Source organism: Monodon monoceros, unplaced genomic scaffold (assembly GCF_005190385.1).
Source record: "Monodon monoceros isolate NGI ecotype Baffin Bay Population unplaced genomic scaffold, NGI_Narwhal_1 Super_Scaffold_6, whole genome shotgun sequence".
In the NCBI taxonomy this organism is placed as follows: domain Eukaryota; kingdom Metazoa; phylum Chordata; class Mammalia; order Artiodactyla; family Monodontidae; genus Monodon; species Monodon monoceros.
Genome location: NW_021703783.1, coordinates 1,020,778 through 1,040,577, shown reverse-complemented (window position 1 = coordinate 1,040,577; position 19,800 = coordinate 1,020,778). Strand labels below are relative to the sequence as shown.

The 19,800-nt window shown below is 52.9% G+C and overlaps 1 protein-coding gene across 1 annotated transcript in view; it reads left to right on the top strand.

The window, feature by feature from the left end:
• CACNA1C (calcium voltage-gated channel subunit alpha1 C) overlaps positions 1-19,800 on the top strand; it is a 465,580-nt gene that overhangs the window by 280,406 nt on the left and 165,374 nt on the right. Inside the window, 1 exon segment of the mRNA XM_029204130.1 lies at positions 4,033-4,172. Coding sequence (XP_029059963.1) covers positions 4,033-4,172 — 140 coding nt within the window.

The following is a 19,800-nucleotide window of genomic DNA, read 5'->3' as shown; positions in this document are numbered from 1 at the left end:
GGGCACCCAGGAGCCCTCCCTCTGCACCCATCAGGCACCCAGGAGCCCTCCCTCCGCCCCCATCAGGCACCCAGGAGCCCTAAGCAGATGCGCCTGCTCAGACCGTCTACTCCAGCCTAAAGGGCCTCACTATGTCTCCAGCTCCCTCCCAATATGGGGCCCTGCCTCTCGGCTCACAGGGCCTCTAGAGACCATCGTCCTCTCTGACAAGCTCCAACGTCCAGCTAAGGAACTGCCAGACACACCGCCTGGAGAAGGTCCCTGGCCCTTAGGCACCGGTGGGCACCAAGCAGTGGTTTCGCCTCTACAAAGTGTGACTGAGGAGAAACACGCCGGCCCCTGCAAGCTGAGAACACGTCTGAGGCCCATTCCTGAAATTTCTGCCCCTTCAGGGGTTAAAGGAGAGGATGGCTGTTCAACCTCTGTTCCCTTCCCCGAATAACATTTGTGAACATCTTGTACGTTGATAAGCGTGTTCCTTTCTTCCAGAAAGTTCTAGGAACCAAATCTGGTTTGCATTTGGAATGTTGTTCAACAGACTTGCAAACTGGTGTCCATGTCCTGAGTTTCTGTGATCCAGGCTTCCATGGAAAGAACATTTCTCTGCAGAGAAAAGACCCCGCTTCCCCCACCCGGGAGACCTCTGCCTGGGATAGGAGGTGTCACCAACTAACACATGGACCCGTCAAACTGCCAAGCTGGGGTGAAGGAATCACAGAACAGGCAGGAGGACATCAGACGTGGTCTGGCCACAGAACCCACCGTGCAGACACAGCCTACTCGGGGTCCCCGCGTGGAAAACAGACCAAAGGGAAGCCACTCATCCCTGGCCTCACTGCCCAAGAAGTCCCCGAGGGTTCTCCGGAGCACGTTTTGCAAATCCCTGTTTAGACCAGCTCCCTCCGCTGGGCCCTGCCTGGGTCTAAGCTTCTGCTAAGCCCCCAGCTGCAGCTTCCCCATTCCCAGACCCAGCCCCCTAGGGCAGGAGTCATAGAAGCCCCAGCCTGTTCCTCAAGACCAGGCTGCCCAGGCCCGGTTCAGTTCTGCTCCCTGGGCGTCTTCCTTGGCCCTAGACACGACCCAGTGCGCTCTCCTGACCATGAGTCAGTGGGACGTCTCTAGGTACAAAGACAAAGATGGTCCACGGGGCCCTTTCCCATATTCTTCTCGGTTCCCACAAGTGGCCCAGGATCCCAGACTCCCATTCCCGTACATTCTCTGCATGTTCTAATCCCTCCCGAAACCTTTCCAAGGTGCCCCGTGTTCCCCACAATCCCTCCCCATTTCTGGTCTTAGCAAACATTTTCTGTAAAAGTCCAGATACCAGATTTCAGCTTTGCAAGCTTTGTCCCAACTACTCAGCTCTGTCGAGAAAACATCAATATGGAGCGGGGTGTCGCTGGACCCTCATCAGATTTGTTCCAGAGCAGGGAGCCCGGTGCTGCCCTAACCCCAGCACCGGTCCCTCCTTCTCTCTCTCACTCTCCCCGCGGGTCCTGCTGCCCTTGCCGTCTCTCGAGATACGGCCCCTCCCCTCCAAATGCTCGCAGGCCAGGAGAGGAGCCCTGCTTCCTCTTATTCTGCTTTCAGACCACCGCCTCCCTCCTCTCTAAGCCCCTCCAATTCTTTTTTTTTAAATGTATTTATTTTATTTTTGGCTGCATTGGGTCTTCGTTGCTGCACGTGGGCTTTCTCTAGTTGCAGCGAGCGGGGGCTACTCTTTGTTGCGGTGCAGTCTTCTCATTGCGGTGGCTTCTCTTGTTGCAGAGTATGGGCTCTAGGCGCACGGTCTTCAGTAGTTGTGGCTCGCGGGTTCTAGGGCACAGGCTGAGTAGCTGTGGCACACGGGCTTAGTTGCTCCGCGGCATGTGGGATCTTCCCGGATGAAGGCTCGAACCCGTGTCCCCTGCACTGGCAGGTGGATCCTTAACCACTGCGCCACCAGGGAAGCCCAACCCCTCCAATTCTGATGCTTGTATCCTCAGGCCCTCTACCCGTTGCTTCTCCAAGTCGTGGTCCTCCCACACCTTTGAGTCTCTCCTTGGCTGTGCAGACACGAGCTCTTGGCCAGCTCCTCCTCTCCATCACGCACTGTCCCGCCATCAGCCTCCCAGCTTCTTGGTTCCTTGATGTCTGCTTCCCCAGGGATCCTGACTCTGTCCTGTCTCAGCTGCCCACTCCCAGGGTCGAAGTCAGGATCCCCGCCATGACCGCGAGCCACATCCTCTCCATGACCTCAGACCAGCTTCCTGCTCTCCAAAAAATACCACCCATCCTTCCTGCTCCCTCCGTCCAGCACTGGACTCCGACCGTGCCCTCCTGCCCTGAGGTCATCTCTCGCCTGTGTCTGCACTCAGCTTGTACTTCTCTCTTCATTTCCTTGGTCACTTGCAAAAGCACCAACTCCGACCCAGTCTGACTAGCTACTACCTGAGCGGTGCCCTTGGGGCGGGGAGAGAAACGCACAAGGCCGGGCCGACGTGTCACTTCCCCTCAGGACCACCTCCTCCCAGAGGCCCTGGGCACCTGGAAACCCCACTGCACGGCCTGGCTCCGTTCACCCCACCACTTTCTTCCGCGACCCTTTTATGCCTTTGTTTCACCCTTCAAGCTTCCAGAACCCCCTCCCCTTTCACATTCCAGCTGATGGCTTGCTACCTGATTCGCTGAGAAGAGAGCTGCAGTCAGAGGAGGACTTCCGTCTGTTCCCACACCTGCATCTGAACCCACAATGCACCTCCCTCCCCGGGACCATGATGAACCGTCCTGGCTACTGGGCTCGTGCCCCTCTGTGGGCATCCTGCCCTCCTGCCCACCAGGGGTACGACCCTTCCAGCCACTGTCCCCTCACTTCTTTACTGCCCATCGTCTGTCTCTATTACATGATTTCATTTAAAAACAAGCAAAACGATTCCACGCCCTCTTGCAGGAACTACCTTTTCTCTTCTCGTACCTTTTTCCAGCAAAATTCCTCAGGAGGGGTTCTTTCTACAGGACCCTCCCCTCCAGCTGCGGTGGCCACTGAGCGCTCACTTGAGATGCACTGTATGTGTAGAGCACACAGCAGGCTTCAAAGACGTAGTGCAAAGCACAGAGGGACAAACATCTCACTAAAAACTCTTTATTACTGGGCTTCCCTGGTGGCGCAGTGGTTGAGAGTCCACCTGCCGATGCAGGGGACACGGGTTCGTGACCCGATCCGGGAGGATCCCACGTGCCGCGGAGCGGCTGTGCCCGTGAGCCATGGCCGCTGAGCCTGTGCGTCCAGAGCCTGTGCTCCGCAACGGGAGAGGCCACAGCAGTGAGGGGCCCGCGTACCGCAAAAAAAAACAAAAAAACAAAAAAAAACCCTCTTCATTCCAGCTGAAGTGATCATATTTTGGTTACGCTGGATTAAATAAACTCTATCATCACCGTCCATGTCGCCTGTTCCTTTTTCACTTTATAGTGTGGCTACTGGAAAATCTACACTGCACACACGGCCCACGTCTGTGCTTTGCAACGTTTCTGTTGGACAGAACCGTCTCGAACGCTCCTCTGTCCTCTCTGGAACATGTGTCTGTTACCTTTGTCCCCGTCACTCCAACATGACAGGTGTTGCCAGGGTCTGAGGCCGGTGGTCAGTTTCCTGCCCTGGTGCCTGTGGCACCACGTTGGTTTCTACGGGACCACTCGTTTGTGCCCGGGCTCAGATCAAAGCCAGGGGCTTGTCAGGAGGTGCTGGGATGTGGTGCCAGGGCACAGGAGCCAGGACGCTGGAAGGGCAGAGGAACGGGCCCTGGCGGCAGCCTCCACCTGCCTGACGCCCTGCCTGGGCTGCCAGCGCCGCGAAGCCTGCTCGATGTCAGCACAGGGCAGGCGGGACCCACCCTGAGGGACTGTCATCCGATGAGGGTCTCGGACCCTCCCGCACACCGGACTGATCGTGGCTGGAGGCACCTGCACATTTCACCTCCCAGCATCCCTCGGAGAACTTGGAACCCCGCCGGGCAAGCAGGACATCCTGACGCTCCCTCTCTCCTTCTCTTCCAGGCTTTTCAGTGCAATCTTAGAGCAAGCCACCAAAGCCGACGGGGCCAACGCCCTGGGAGGGAAGGGGGCTGGATTCGACGTGAAGGCGCTCAGGGCGTTCCGCGTGCTGCGGCCCCTGCGGCTGGTGTCCGGGGTCCCGAGTAAGTAGCCTGGGCCTGTCGGCCACGTGACCTCCTCACCGTCCCCCAGTCTCCCCCCAACCTGAATTGCCAAGGAACCTGATTTCAAATACACGGAGGGTTTTCTTGAATGGGTTCCTTTGCTCTAAAGGTCCCAGCTCTGTTGTGAGTCCATTAAAACCCACTGTGGCCCCCGCTCCTGTGAGCGCCTGGGGAATCCACAGCCTGATGGAGACAGCTGCACAGAGAACAGCCTCGCGGCCATCTGAGCAGCCTCCCATCCGCCACCCTGGCCGGGGCTGGGGGTTTAAATACATTTGCAGCAGAAGAGCAGTGAGCTACTCCCCACGCTCCCAGGGCATGGGAGCCAATGGGATTATCTCTGCTGTCTGTATTGTTCCAAAGAACGGTGGTCAGTTTCCTGCCCTTGTGCCTGCGGCACCACGTCGGTTTCTATGGGACCACTCGTTTGTGCCCAGGCAGAAAAAGCATCAGTGCATGTTCAGGAAGTTCTGTTTTGCCACTTCTGCCAGCCCTCTCCTCCTTTCACGTCACGTGGGGCATCTCCGGCCACAGAAGCCCTATTTTTGGGCTCGCCGCCTGTCAGAGTGAGAACTGCTTTTCCCTGAGGGGGGAGGGCGCTGGCCTGGAGACAGGCCCGGGGACGGCGCCCCTTCTTCCTCTCCGGCAGCAGCCCCCCATGGCGGAGGGCCCCCCAGCCCTGGACAGGGAAGGTCGGGCTCCCAGCGTCCGCTCCGGCAAACCCCGGCCCAACCTGCTCCCGGGCTGAGTCCACTTCAGGACCTCCTGCCGCTGCTGTTCGGCTGGGGGTCACTGAGCCTGATTCTGGACGTGGGTGCTGGGACGTGTCACCGTCCACTCAGTGTGACCAGGTCTGGGCCCTAACTCGAGGTGGAGGAGACCCCCAAAGCGGGCTGCAGCCAGACAAGCTTGGAGACGGGGCCGGGCCAGGAAGGTAGAGGGGGGCCTCTGCACAGCCACCTGTCCACCTGCACGGCCACCACTCAGTGGGTGAAACCTCTCAGGGTGTAGAACTGTGGGAACACGAGGGATCTTGTATTGACCTGTCCAGTGCTTTCCGTACCCACGCAGGATAGTGGAAAGGTCCTCCTGGAGTAACGGAATTAACCCCAGCAGAGCAGAGAGAACCAGGCCTCCTGAGTGAAACCAACTCTCCCCACGGCACCGCGTGACCTCCCGTAAAGAACTGCGTGCGTCTTAGACGCTTACAGGCGTGTCCTGCCTCTGCAGTTACCTTATAAGCCCCCTGAAGCCCAGAGCTGTGCCCTGTGTTGTCTCTGACTCCTGCCTGATGCTCGCCTGGTCTCTGCTCGGGGCGGGAACTCCCTGGGTGGGCAGAGGCAGGAGTGGGGGTCCCTGGGCAGCGGTGGCCTGTGTTAACTCCCAGCGAGTGTAGACCGTGGCCCCTCTGCTTGGCTTTAACCACTGGGCACTAAGAATGGCAACAGTGTACGTGACGGCTGAGACCCAGGGCCCGTTTGCAAAGCCTAAATTGTTTGGCTTTTCGTGGTCAATTAGCCATCACTCCATAGGCCAAACTCAAGGAAGGAGAAGGCAGGGTGGGAATCGGTTCGCACAAGACTTTAAGGGGTTTAGCACGATGGTGCAGCCAACGCGCCAGTGGCAGGGACTGTGAACTGAGCCCACGCTTCGACCCAGCACGCTACCATGGGCACGATGACGCTGACCCTGCTGTGTGTGCGCTTTTTAGGGCCCACAGCGTCAGGGCACCGTGCAGGGCGTGAGGACGCGTCATGAAAATAAGTATGGTCCCTTCCCTGGAGGAGCTTGAAAATCTAATGAGAGCACAGCTTTTGCTGCAGGAAAAAACCGTCCCAAACTCCCGGTGACTGAAAACCAGAATCACGCATCCTTGGTTCGTGTTGCATGAGGGCTCCGGGCCTGACCAGCTTCCGTCGTCACCTCATCCCAGAGCCCAGATTGAGGGAGCGTCCAGCGTGCGTGCCTGTGGCCCTCACGGCACGGGGCGGCTCTCGCCAAGGGGCACACAGTCAAACCACACAGGCATATTCTAGGCTTTTGCTCAGCCTCGTTTATATCATGGCTGCTCACATGCCAGTGGCCAAAGCAAGTCACCCGGCTGCCGTGGTCCCAGAGATGACGGGACACAGAACTGTGCTGTCCATACAGAGAAGCACAGGTGAAGGGTTGTGATCAAACAGTCCACTATCCCTAAGAGACGGAAGGGGTGTTATTAACAGGACCAGTTATGGTGATGACTCTGGTACAGAGGTTTCTAATCAGAGATGCAGGGGAGCTGGATCCCGTGGAGTAGCCGGGGCTTCTCCACAGAGGAAGCTTCACGGACTGCATGCCGTCCATGTGCGGTGCCGACGGCAGCTCTGCACTGCGGGGCTGGGAGCCGTTCCATCGAGAGGGTGAAGACGGGACTCTGCCTCTAAGGTGTGAGGCCCTGCTGCCCCACCGTGGATTCAGGGAGACGTTCTGTCAGTGAAGCTGGTGCTCTTGCAGCCATGGGGCCTACAGGTAGCTCTGGCTTTCTCAGACAGCTAGCAGCTGGGTCTTGTTTTCTGTGGGTCACTGGTGAAAAGGGAAAAGCTCTTTCGGGGGCTTCAAGGCAGGGCTGACCCAGCCTTTCTCACCGGGAGAGCGTCTCTGCGACCTTTTAAGTAGTGACGTGTGTAGACTCAGGTGGCTAAGTGCCCCGGGCTGGTCTGGTTGATCTCGTCGCAGACAACGTCACCGACGTCTCCCGCTGCAGACTGGACGGAGGCCTCCCTCCTCCGATGCCACAGCCTTTGGTTCTCCTCCCCGCCGCACCGCTCCCATCTCCTCCTTCTCTCTGGACCTGCCGCTGCCCAGCTTTCTCCCCCATGGCAACACCGAGGCATCTCTTATTGAGACCACTGGGGATCTCCACGGTGCCGAATCCAACGGCCTGTCTCGGGGCCGCTTACCTGACTCTCTGCAGGATTAGATTCAGCAGGTGGTCCCTCATCCTTGAGCCGCATCGTCACCAGGCCTTGGGGACGCTGTCCTTTCTCAGCTCTGCCCTCACTCCACTTGCTTTTCCTTGTGGGAGTCGCAGGCTGACTTCCCCTCGCCTTCTCCTCCTCTTACTGCTGGGAGCGCCAGCTCCGTCCTTGGGCCTCTTCTGTCTCTGCACCGGTCCCTGGTGGTCACGCCCAGTCTCCTGTGTGGTCTCTGATAACGGCGAGCTGCTGCCGCCCGCACACAGCCCTCTCCTCCGAGGCCGGACTTGCACTGCCGCCTCCGTCCCTTCGCGGGAGGCCTGGTAGGCGGCGCCCTGAGCTCACCATGTCCCCCAGAGCCTTTCCCGTTTGGTAAAGGTCAGCCTCATCCTTCTAGTGACTCAGGCGCAAATCCTTGGCCTGTTTCTTTGTCCTACCCTTTGCTTCCAGGCCCTCAGAGCATCCTACGAGCCACACCTTCCAGATACTGTTTCCTGCCACCTCCGTGTCCACTGTAGTGCCCACCACCCCTCACCCGGACCGTCACCGCCGCCTCCTGGCAGGAGTCTCTGTTTTGCCCTTTGCTCTTTGTCACAGCTGGGGCTCAACACAGCAGCCAAATGGTCCTCTCAAACTACGTGCCACTGTTCCGGGCTCCCCACCTCCTGAGAGACAGAGCCCCTCTGCAGCCTCCCCTCACCCCCGCCCTCCTCGGCCCCCCCACCAGCCCCCGCGACCCCCAGCTGTGCCGCAGCAGCCCGAGCCCGCTCACATGGTGGGACCTCCATCTGGGCGCCCTTCGCACGGCTGGCCTCGCGGCCTCGGCGTCTGCGGAAACGGCACCTTCTGCGGGGCCTGTCCCACCGCCCGTGTCCTCCGCCCACTTCCCCCCTTTATTTCTCCTACATCTCTCTCCACCGTCTTGCCCTCGTTTATCTGTTTGTCACCCCTGGCCTCACAAGAACATAACCTCCACGAGGACAGCAGTTTTTTTGTTTTGCTCACTGCTGTACCCTCAGCCTCTACAATTATCTACAGAAATGCCAGGTCAGTCGTTGTGGGGTGACTGGGCCCCTCATGGGCTCCACGTGGCCGGGACGCAGCACCAGCCCACCCCTAAGGGACGCTGGTACTGAAGACCTTCCGTTCACAGGTGCCTCCTTTAGTGTTTCCGAAAGGCTTTTTTCTTCTAACTTATTTGGTCTTCATGACAACTGTGTGCTGTGTAGCTGTGCACATAGGTAGTATACAGTCAGGTGCTGTTTCTGTAACAAACAGGTTAACTGGGTGGTTTGCGGGACCAGAAACTCCAAGCCCAAAAAGTTACTGTTATTTTTTGCGTCCAGATGTGTATTAAATGGCATTGAAATCTTAGGGTCACAGATCATGGAGGGAGAGAGATGCTTGCGAGGGTACAAGCCCATGAGTCATTTATTAATTTTTTTCAACAAAACCCACTGAGTACCTACTTCATATAGGACTTTGCTAGCTGCCTCAGAAGATGCAGAAATGAGTCAGACACTAAGAGTGTTCTCAAAAAGACTGAATTGTCAAAGAAAATAATGTTCATAGAAATGAAGGTAGAGAACAAAAATTGGAGATGTGCAAAAAAAAGTTGAGTACGACATGTTGAATTCTGTGACAGGTGTGCTTTGGGGGGCTCTGCACTTTGGGGAGTGGGGATAGAGATCAGGACAGGCTTCTTGGAGGAGGAGGACAGACCTTGAAGGGCAAGTGAGGAGGGGCCGCCAGGAAGTCAGGAGGGAGGAGAGAGGGTGGCTGAGGCCCTAGAGTTGTACACAGGGAGGCTGGGGATCGGGGGGTGTGCGTCTCACTGTGGGTGCAGAAACCAGCTGATGCTCTCAGTGAGACGCTGTGCAACTAAGGTTTGATCACTTTGCTCCATCAAATTCCCACAGCAAAAGAAGTGAGTCCCCAGGGCTTGTGAGGCCCCACTGTCCCTCGGCAGAGGTGCAGACAAGCAGGCATGTCGCACCACAGAGAAGCCACAGGGACGGTCAACATTACACATGACGTCCGCGTCCGTGCAAGGCCGGTGCCAGGCTCGGCAGCCCATCCACCCCCATCCGCGTTTATTGATCACTTGCTGTGAGCCAGGTGCTGGGGACACAGACCAACAGGACACCACCTCCGTCTGCCAAGGTCCTGGATGCTTGAAAGGCTCCCGAGGATGTGAATTTTTGTGAGATTAGCTCGTTCTCAAGGAACTGTTATTTCTGGAGGCACACAGGTTAGAAATCAGCTTCTTGTCAAGCAGGGTTTGCTTACTCACCGGGAAGTGAGGGGACCACGTGTGGCGAGGTCAGGCTCTTCCCTCCTATTTTCCTTTGCTCAGACTAGGGCTGTTTCTGGAAAACAATCAGCACCAATCAGTCGATAAATAGCTGTTGACTGAATGCTACGTAGACAGCACTGGGAGAGACCTGAGCCGTGGTGGTTTCAGGCAAGAGCTCTTGAGTCAGACTGTCTGGCTTCTGCCCCTGACTTCCTCTGTGACCCGGGGGAAGTTACTCAGCCTCTCTGTGCCTTAGTTTCCTCATCTGTAAAATGGGAATAATTATAGGACCTATTTCACATGTTACTAGGGAAACAAAGTGAGCTAATGCATGCAAAGTGCCTCGCCTGTAGTATGTGCTCAGTTAAATGGTAGCCACTGTTACATCACATCACTTGACGTGAGGCATGTAAAATAGAAATATCTGACAAGCACGGTCAAGACAAAGCAGATATACTTTATTTTTTTAACATCTTTACTGGAGTATAATTGCTTTACAATGTTGTGTTAGTTTCTGCTGTATAACAAGGTGAATCAGCTATATGTATACATATGTCCCCATATCCCCTCCCTCTTGGGTCTCCCTCCCACCCTCCCTATCCCACCCCTCTAGGGGGTCACAAAGCACCAAGCTGATCTCCCTGTGCTATGCGGCTGCTTCCCACTAGCTATCTATTTTACATTTGGTAGTGTATATATGTCCATGCCACTCTCTCACTTCGTCCCAGCTTCCCCTTCCCCTTCCCCACGTCCTCAAGCCCATTCTGTACGTCTGCATCTTTGTTCCTGTCCTGCCCCTAGGTTCATCAGAACCATTTTTTTTAGATTCCGTACAGATATACTTTAAACATAAAGAATATTCCAGTGTTAAGTAGCAAAGCTTACCAGAGGCTCACGCGCAAACAATGAAATGGACTCAAGGGGCGGGCTTCCCAGGCATGGTGACGGGCCCAGACCTTTCCTACGAAGGAGGAGCATTTGAGCTGAGCCTTGAGGTACATGCAGAATGGTCAGGGCTGGAGATGAAAGGACATTTGGGGTGAAAACCTAGTTTTGGGGGGCCACCGATGCAGGCCAGCCCAGTCCAGCACGAGGTTTTGCGTGGACACGTCCATCACAGAGGGGGAGGTGGTGAGAAGCAGGGTCAGCAGGGAGCAGACGGGTCGGGGGTTATCCCGGATGCCACGCCAGTAAGGCATTTTCCCAGGCAGTGATGCTCTTTCCTCCCCGTTAGAAATATTCAAAAACCGCACTGCAGAGAGACAGCTAAATGTCTGAGAAACCTGAAGAATGTCAGAACGGATGGTGCACCCTGAATTCCAGGGGGCTCATCCATCCACCCTGGACACAGCCAGCTGGGCAGAGCCAGGAGCAGAGCCAGACCAAAGAACCTCCCCTGCTCCACCTGCCCAGCCCCCAGTGGAGGCCAGCCCGGGCGTCCTGCTCTCACTAACCCCCCGCTGCAGGACCCTGACCCTCTTTTTATTGTTCTTGATAGAGTGGATTCTTGACTGTAAAATTCCTGCTGCAAAATTTTAAACCTCGCCCGAGTGCCCAAGTACCCAGGCGAACCCTCCTCGTCCTGCGAGGCAGTTTCTCCCCAGAATGGGCTCCCCTCCTGGGGCTTAGTGGCTGTGAGATTGGCCGCCCTGATTAGAGAGACTGCCAGGGAATCATACCCACTGGGAGCAGATTAGAGCTGCTGGAAGCAACTTTCCCGAGTGTTTCCACACTTTGATGGTTCAGAAGCGGTCCTGCTGTCCTGCCTGATATGTGCTCATTGGGAAGCTGGGCCACCGGGATTTGAAATCCTGCTCGGGGACAGTGTCCCGTGCCCGGTAGCGGGGCCTGCAGCGGAGCAGGGCCCTGGCACCAGAGATGGTCCCGGCAGGCAGCTCCTATCCGAGGACACCTCACCATTCCAGAGCTGACAAGGGAAAGGCCATCCGGAGCTGATTCTTGCAAATCAAGTGACTCGGGCCTGAAATGTACAGATTTTGGAAACCGAGTCCCAGGGAAGAGCCCTGTTCAAAGCGGATGCTCGAATCCACCTTGCTTCCTGCCCACCGGCCGCTTTTCCTGCTGCCGTGTCACCACCTCGCCATCCTCCTGGTTCATGTGACTTAACCCCGTCAAGAGCCCATGTGACGCAGGCGGGGCTGGTGCACAAGCCAGAGGTGTGCAGCCCATTGGACTGCAGCCCACCTTCACCCCTGCCCAGCCCGCTGCCCCTGGACAGGCCTGTCCCCCTCTGGACCTCTGTTCCGCCTGCAACCAGGAGGGCCTGGGCTGCGGAGCCCCCAGATCTCCTTCCTGCCCCACGGTCTCACCCTCCGCCCGCCAGTACCCGTGCGGTGCCGGGCTGTCCTGCCTCCCCCTCCACCCCTCCTCCTACCCCATCTCCTTGGACTTGGTCCTCTTCCCCCTCACTTTCTACTTCGCTTCCTCTGCCTTTTCATCCCTTTTGTCCTAAAGGGGTCTTCGATGTCATGGAAGCTTATCCAAAATGAGGGACACTTACCAGGACGGGACGTGTGCAGAAGGACCACCCGCAGGTCCACCCCTCCCCCTGCTTCTCACGGGCCGAGGCTGCCCGCCACTGCCCACCCCGTTCTGGAACCTTCCTCCACCACTTCTTTCACAGAAAGAGGAAGTGATAAAACCTTATTCCTTCCATCGTCTCACGGTGCGATTCCTAGTCAGGGTGTCTGAGTGGGAGGGGACTTCAGGCATCTGGTCCAACCAAGTGTCCACCCTGCAGATGGGGACGCTGCCTTGGACGAGCTGAGTGGCTTCCTCGCCGTCACATAGCCGCCTGGCAGCCGGGACCCTGCACTGTCTGTAAGAAGGTGATGGCGGTCATGATGGACCCCTGCTTGGTGGTCTCGGAGCTTGCAGAGCCCCCTCACACACGTGACTCCCAGCCGCCCCGAGGAGGACGCAAAGCCAGGGGGTGTGGGTGCCCCCCACCTCCCAGCCCCGCAGCCCACAGAGCCCTCTGGGACACCGTGCATAGCCTGGCCTCTTAACATTCCAAACAGGTTGGCATCTGCGGGAAGAGGAGGCTGAGGTCGGCTCCCCGGGGCCGGCCTGCCCCTCGGGAGCAGGGCAGGATTCAGGATGGGGTCCCGCACACCCCGCCCAGGCCCCAGCACCCCTCTCGTGCATCCGGGCAGCTAGGCATCCACGCTCGCCCCTCCGACGCGGGATTCCTGAGCACAGCCATGGCCCCTCCCCCATCCCGCAGCTCTTGCCCCTCTCCCTGACGGTGTCTCCCAGGGGCCCAGGCTCCGGGGGCTGGGAGGGAACAGTCACAGTCCCGGCTCTGCCGCCGACCTTTCTGCTCCCTGCTCTGTGCTTTGCCTCAGTTTCTCTACCTACCAAGTGGGATGAATGACAGGTATTCCATGGAAGGGGGGGATTTTTACCTGTAAAGCCCCGTGAGCTTCTAGCGACAAAGAGTCTTGTAAACCTGCCCCTTGACGAGAGGCTTTCTGGATGGTGATGAGCCACAGTGACCCGTCCTGAGAAAAGAAACACAGCAAAGCAAGTTCGTTTAAACAGGGAGCACGTTCCAGAAGCTGCAGTCCTGCTGCCATGGAGTTTGATGGAGAAGTTGTTGAGTATCGGTGACAGCACGAGGCTAAACCTGGAAAGACCCCGTTGTTTGTGCTCTACCTGCAGCAGCTAAAAAATCATACTGAGCAAGAAACTTCTCCTGTTTCCTGAGGTGCACAGACTCCCCCAGGAGGAAGATGTCCCGTTTTGATTTGAGAACAAAACGTAGGCGGTGATAAATGTCAGGGTTACCACCAGCTAAATGCAATTTTGGACATCTGTGCCAGGCTCTCGGCTCCAAGAACTTTATTGGTGGGTTAAACGGCCCAGTGGTCCAGGAAAGCGGGGACAGGAGCCCTATTTACAGACAGGCAGGTATGGCCCCGAGTGCTTCTCCCGGAGCCGTGAAGAGAGATGGGCTCAGGCTGTTTTCCAGGGCAGGGACACCCCCTGCAGGACTCAGGACTCTGTCATTGGAGGAGACACAGCTTCACAGCAGGTGCATGCCTGGCACTCGACACCAGAGGCAGGCGATACTTCAGGTGTTGGTTTATTTATGTTTCAATGGTCCCTGGACCCTGGCCATAGGGGCTGATGAGAAATGGTCCTCTTGCCCCTGCGGGTCTCGTGGTGAAGTGGGAGGTTTTCTGGGCCTGCAGCGAGGACACCAGGGATCTGAGTCTGGCCAGACATGTGACCTACCTTTTAACCTCGAACCCTCAGTTTTCACATCTGGGAAAGGAGAGGGTTAAACTCTCTCCGCTCTTAAGTTCTTCTGAGCAGTATCGCTCTGCGCTTCAATGACAGAGAACAGCCGTAAGCTGAGAATTCCTTTGGAATCACTAATTCTAGCCCGAGTCCCGGGCCGGGTGTGACCCTCGGCAGCTCCCAGCAATCAGTCCAGAGGGGGCTCTTTCCCAAGCACTGACCTTGTGCCCAGGGCTGTGGCCAGTGGTGTAGGTCCCACAGGAGACAGAGCTTCTTAAACTCAGGAAGCCCCATTGTTGATTCTCCTTAGTGGCTGGCCCTTCCCTGGAAATCCCAAACCTGAAATCACAACCAACAGCCCGGTGACTGTCACCTAATTTAAAATAATGGTCATAATAAAGGCCACTTAGGCTTACACGTGACACATGCTTTATAAACACTGGAAAGAAAAATGAGGGGAGAGGAAGTGAAGACACAGCGAGGCCAGTGTCCCATGAAGTGATTGATACGCAGGACACGAGCCCCAGCCGCCTGTGACGCTTGGTCCGTCCCCTCCCGCTGGCTTGTGACAGTGAGTGGCTGAGGACGCCAACAGTGAGGTCCCACTCCTTAGGTTCAAATCCCCAGAGCTACCACCTGTTAGCTGTGTGCCTCAGCGTCCTGACCTGTAATGGGGGTTAAAATTGCACTCACCTTGTGGTGGTGGTGTGAGGATTAAATACATAAGTGCTTGCAGAGCATTTAGAACTACGGTCAGCATGTAAGATGCATTCAGCAAATTTTAGCTACTGATATGTCTGGGTCCAACTCCCTGTCTGCCAACCTCAGGCTCCAAGTTGGGCTGATTAGAGGAAGGGGAACTTCCACACTTGATTTCTTAAAATCCACTTTATTAAAGCATAATTTATATTCACTAAAACTCACACATTTTAAGTGTCCCGTCACGAAAGTAAGAGGGTTACACTAGTATAATTTAACTTAACCCTCTACCCTATGTGAGCCTTACACACCTTCTACATATACAACTCTTATAAACCCCACTGTTAACATTTCTTGCTTTAAACAGTCAATTGTCTTTTAAGTAAATTATGAGAAAAAGTAAAACATAGCCTTTTCTGCTTGCCTGCTTATTTACCGTTTCTGGGACTGTCTAATCCTTTCTGTAGATCCGAGTTTCCTTCTGGTGTCATTTCCCGTCACCCTGAAGGACATCCCCTGGCATTTCTAGAGCACAGGTCTGCTGCTGCTGAATTATCTCAGCTTTTATTATCTGAAAATATCTTTATCCTCTTCTTGAAGAATATTTTTGCTGGATATAGAATTCTTGGCTGAGATTTTTTTTTTTTTCAGAATATTGGAGAGGCTTTTCCACTTTCTCTTGGCCTCCATTGTCTCCGATGAGAAGTCACCAGTATTCTCATCGTGGTTCCCTGTATATATGCTTCTTTTTTCTTGACTGTTTCTAGATTTTCTATCTTTGGTTTTCAGCACTTGACTATTATGTGCCTTGTTGTACATTTGTCCTGCTTAGAGTTTTCTGAGCTGCTCAGATTCATCCATAAATTGGAGATTGTCATCAAGTTTGGGAAGTTGTTGGCCATTATTTCTTCAAATATATTTTTCCAACTCCAGTCTCACGCTCCTCTGTCTGGGACCCCAATTACACTTATGTTTGGCCATTTTCTGTTATCTCATTGGTCCCCAAGGCTTTGTTCAGTTTTCTTCAGTCTTTTTTCCTCTGTGTCCACAGATTAATTTCTATCTATTATTCTTCCAGTTCATTACTTTTTCCTCTGCCACCTCCATCTTCATCAAACCTATTCAATGACTTTTTCATTTCAGTTACTTTTCAGTCATAGAATCTCCATTTGGCTCCTTTTTCTAGTCTCCATCTATCTGTGGAATTCCCTATCTGTTCTATGTTTAAGACCATATACTCCTTTCATTCTTTTAATATATTTTCCTTTAACTCTTTACACATTCTTTAAGCTGTTTTAAAATCCTTTTCTGCTAAGTCCAACATCTGAGCAATCTCATTTTCAGTCCCTTTTGACTGTTTATTCTTGGTTATGTGTCACATTTTCCTGTTTCTTTATGTATCTGGTGGTTTGTTCTGAATACTGGGATCATGAGTCATATGTTGTAGAGACCTGGATTCATTCACCTTCCTCAATTGAAGGGTTGACTCTTCAGCAGGCAGTTCAGTTACCTACTGCCCTGCCATGAACTTATGGTTCTACGCTTGCCGGTGAAGATTGATCAAAAGCCCAGGCCCCTCCCCTCCCAGCTCGTTTCCCTTTCAGATCTAGTCAGAGCTCAGTGTCATCTTGTCAGGATGGGTCTAGAAGGCATCTTACTCCAGGGTAAGGTTCTGTCTCCTAAGATGTACCCTTTCTGGCATATCGGTTGTCTAGAGTCTTAATGAGATGTTAACTCGATCCCTCCACTCTGGCAGGGCCATAGACACACAAGGGACACCTACACAAACTTCTGGGGCCCCGTATACCTAGCTGTCCCACCACAGCCATGCCAGGTGCCCAGATTCTCAGACCAGTGGGACTGGAGTGGTCTGTCTGCTCTTTGCACTGCAGTCAGGAAACCGTTTGCAGAGAACCAGGGTGATTATTGTGTTCACCTCTGAGGTTCAATTCTCTCAGGGATCACAGGCCTGAGCTACTTTATGTTCAGTTTTGGAAGACACCTGCCGCTAATATTTTTGTCCAGTTTTGTAATGTTTATGGTGAAAGGGCTCATCTGATACCAGTTCCTCCTTTTGGAAGTGGAAGTGTACTTCTAAATCACAAAGTGAATGACTAGCATGTTAGCAGGTGTAAGTTACATATGTTACATAAGTTATACACGATATCATTTCTGAAGTAATATAATGCTCTGTTATATTCTACAAGTTATATATTAATTCATTTGTCACACATTTATTGAGGACTTATTGTGGATAAGGGACAGTAGTAGTTGGAGGAAGGAAAGGTACTAGAATCTTTCTTAAGATATTTAGAAAATAACAACCCAGCAAATTTTAGAGCCAGAGTGGGCTTTCTCATCCAATGTCCTCATTTTCAAGATGTTGAAACCTAGACCCAAGAAGGTGACATGACTGCCAAGGTCACACAGCTGTTAGTGGAGGAGAGGAAACAGCCTGGCATTTTTTCCAGTCAATCTGAAGTCTCTTTAAAACACTAAGCATACGTTTGGAGATTTTCCCTAATAGAAAATTTGATCAGTGCCAAGGTCCCTATTGATCCCTTAGTGATTTGAGCCAGATTTCAAATAAGTCAGTCTGGAATCCTAAGAACATGCATAGAAAGGTTAATTCATGCTGTAGCATCACCATAAGTTGTCAGCAATAAACAAGCTTGGTTCTCTGTTAAACTCCACCTCAAGGACAGCCGGGAAGAGGAAGCTGTGAGTTGCCTGGTGTAATGGTATTTGTCTCGAAAGGAGTTAAAGAGCTATCATCAGGGCTGTCTTAGGGACTCATCCAACCTGATAGCTCACAGTGAGTATATCTCATTTGCCACCAAAATCTTGGAGACACTTTCCAATTTTCCCGAAAGCTGCACCTTCTACACCTTTCTGAGAGGTGTGAGACCCAGCAGTAGCCGTAACCAAACCGTGACTCCCTCCTGTTTAATCCTATTATCAGCCACATCGCTCTGTACACAGTGGGTCCCCAGGAACTTCACTCCAAGGAGTCCCGTCCAGGGTCTGACACGAAGAGAATTTGACTGGCAGAGATCTCCCAACCCTTTAAAAGATGTCCATATATTCAAAGACCCAGTGACCTCGTTCTGGGGTGGGACAGTAAGGACACATGCAATGAGGGGACTTCCCTTTTGCTTTCTGAACATGGCAGGTGACGTAATTGGATTAACTGTCCTGCTGAGGACGATTAGAAATCGCTGGGCAAAATATTCTAAATCTCCTCTTTTCTAAAACTTAGAAAAGATGCCTAACAAAAACATATGAATCCTCTCTGGAGAAAGGTAACATCATCAGGTTCTCCAATTATTTTGAAAGACAGTTTTGCAATGATAGGGCCTAACCCACAATACAAAATAACTAGGTACACAAAGAGACAAGGTGACATGAATGAAAAGGAGCAGAAACTATAGACAATAGAAACAGACCCACAGGGAATCTAGGTATTGGAATTATCAGACATAGACTTGAAAATAACCGTATTTACTATATTCAAAGAGATCAAAGACAAGGTCGATAATTTTCCCGAGAACCAGAAGGTGTGGAAAAGAACCGAATGGAAATTTTAGAAATGAAGAAGACAATATCAAATATGAAAATGCAGTGTGAACTGGGAATTCCCTGGCAGCCCAGTGGATAGGATTCCAGGCTCTCATTTCCGTGGCCCGGGTTCAGTCCCTGGCTGGGAACTGAGATTCCACAAGTCGCACAGCTGAAAAGAAACAAAATGCAGTGAATTGATTGAAAGATTTTGCACAGCTGAAAACCAAATTATTGAGCTGTGGCAAGGCCAGGGGGAATATTGAGAATAAAGCACAGAGAATCAAAAGAATGGAAAATACAGAAAAGAATGTAAAAGATTGGGGAATAAAGGCTGAATTTATGAAATGGGTTCTTTCTACATCTATTGATAGACTCGGGATTTTGTTTACTGATGTGGTGAATTACATTTTAACTTTTATTGAAGTATAGTGCAGTGGTTAACTTGCTGTAGGAGGGGGTAGTACCTGGAGGGGCACGAGTGGGGCTTCATAGAGCGGGTAATGTTCTATTTCTTGATCTGAGTGATGGATACGTGGCTTTGTTTTGTGATAAATCATACACCGTAACATCTTTATTTTTTACACTTTTCTGGATGTATATTTCACAATTGTCTTCCCCAGAATGTCTAAGACAGAAGAAAAAGTGCAGACCCAGGCATCTACGTCATTGGCAGGTGCCAAAAGAAGCTTGCATCCTAGTTTTCCTGTAGCAGAAAGAGACAGTTTGTCACCAGCAGGGAGGCAGCATATACAGGGTGGCAGATCACGATCCAGTCACTTCCCATGGATCAGAGTCGCCGTGAGAGACTTACTTTTGAGAAGGACTGGGAGGCCCCATCCGGGGCCAGAAGGAAGAGGCCGTGATCAGTACCGGCATCTGTCTGGTGCAGGGTCAGAGAGTCTGCGGCGCATTTGCCGTTTCTGCTGGGACGGTGGCTGAGGGTGGAGGGCTTAGGGGTCAGTTGGCTTGGTTTCTAACTCCAGCTCCTGGACAAGTCATCGGTCGTACCCAAGCCTCGGCCCGTTTCTCTTTATCAAGATAGCTGGAGAATTCAAGGAAATGATGTGTAGAGCACTTCGCCCGGTGCCCAGCTTATGCCGGGTCCTCAGGAAATGGGAGCTGGTGTTGCCATCGCTCTTGTTCACTTTGGATCAGAATTTTTTAATATTTTTCCTTTGAGTTCTTTCCAACTCATATTGCTAATACAAACAATTAATTCAACATGAAGGTTGGTATTTTAATTACTCTTACAGTTGATAATTTATTAGGCAGCAGAGTATCCACCATCCCCTTCCCAGGCCAAAACCCTCCGGTAGTGCTCACCAAAACACTTGCGGGATGCAGAAATTTATTAAGATGGAAAGGTTAAATTAAAAATAAATGAAAAGCTCTAATGAATAAGGACATCTTAATAAGAACAGGCAAAAAAATAATGAAGCTTGAGACTGTAGGAGCCGTCCAGGCCAGAGCGCTTCTCCCTACATCAGGCACCCTTGAACCTCCATGTGACGAGCTTACTCCTTAACCCAAGAGAAAACTACTGCCTTCCTAGCTCTAAACCTATTCTCTCTTGAAAGCCATTAATACTGTGAGGCCATTAAAAGTGTCCATTCCTTCGTTAGCCAAATGAAGCTACAAAACGTGATCTGTGAGATTCATCATGCCTCCAATATCTAGCCAGTGCGAACTGGTCCTCTCAACCTGATGGTGATGGTGATGCTGGACGTTGATGGTGGTGATGGTGATGGTGATGATGGTGATGGTGATGGTGGTGATGGTGATGGTGGTGATGATGGTGGTGGTGATGGTGATGGTGGTGATGATGGTGATG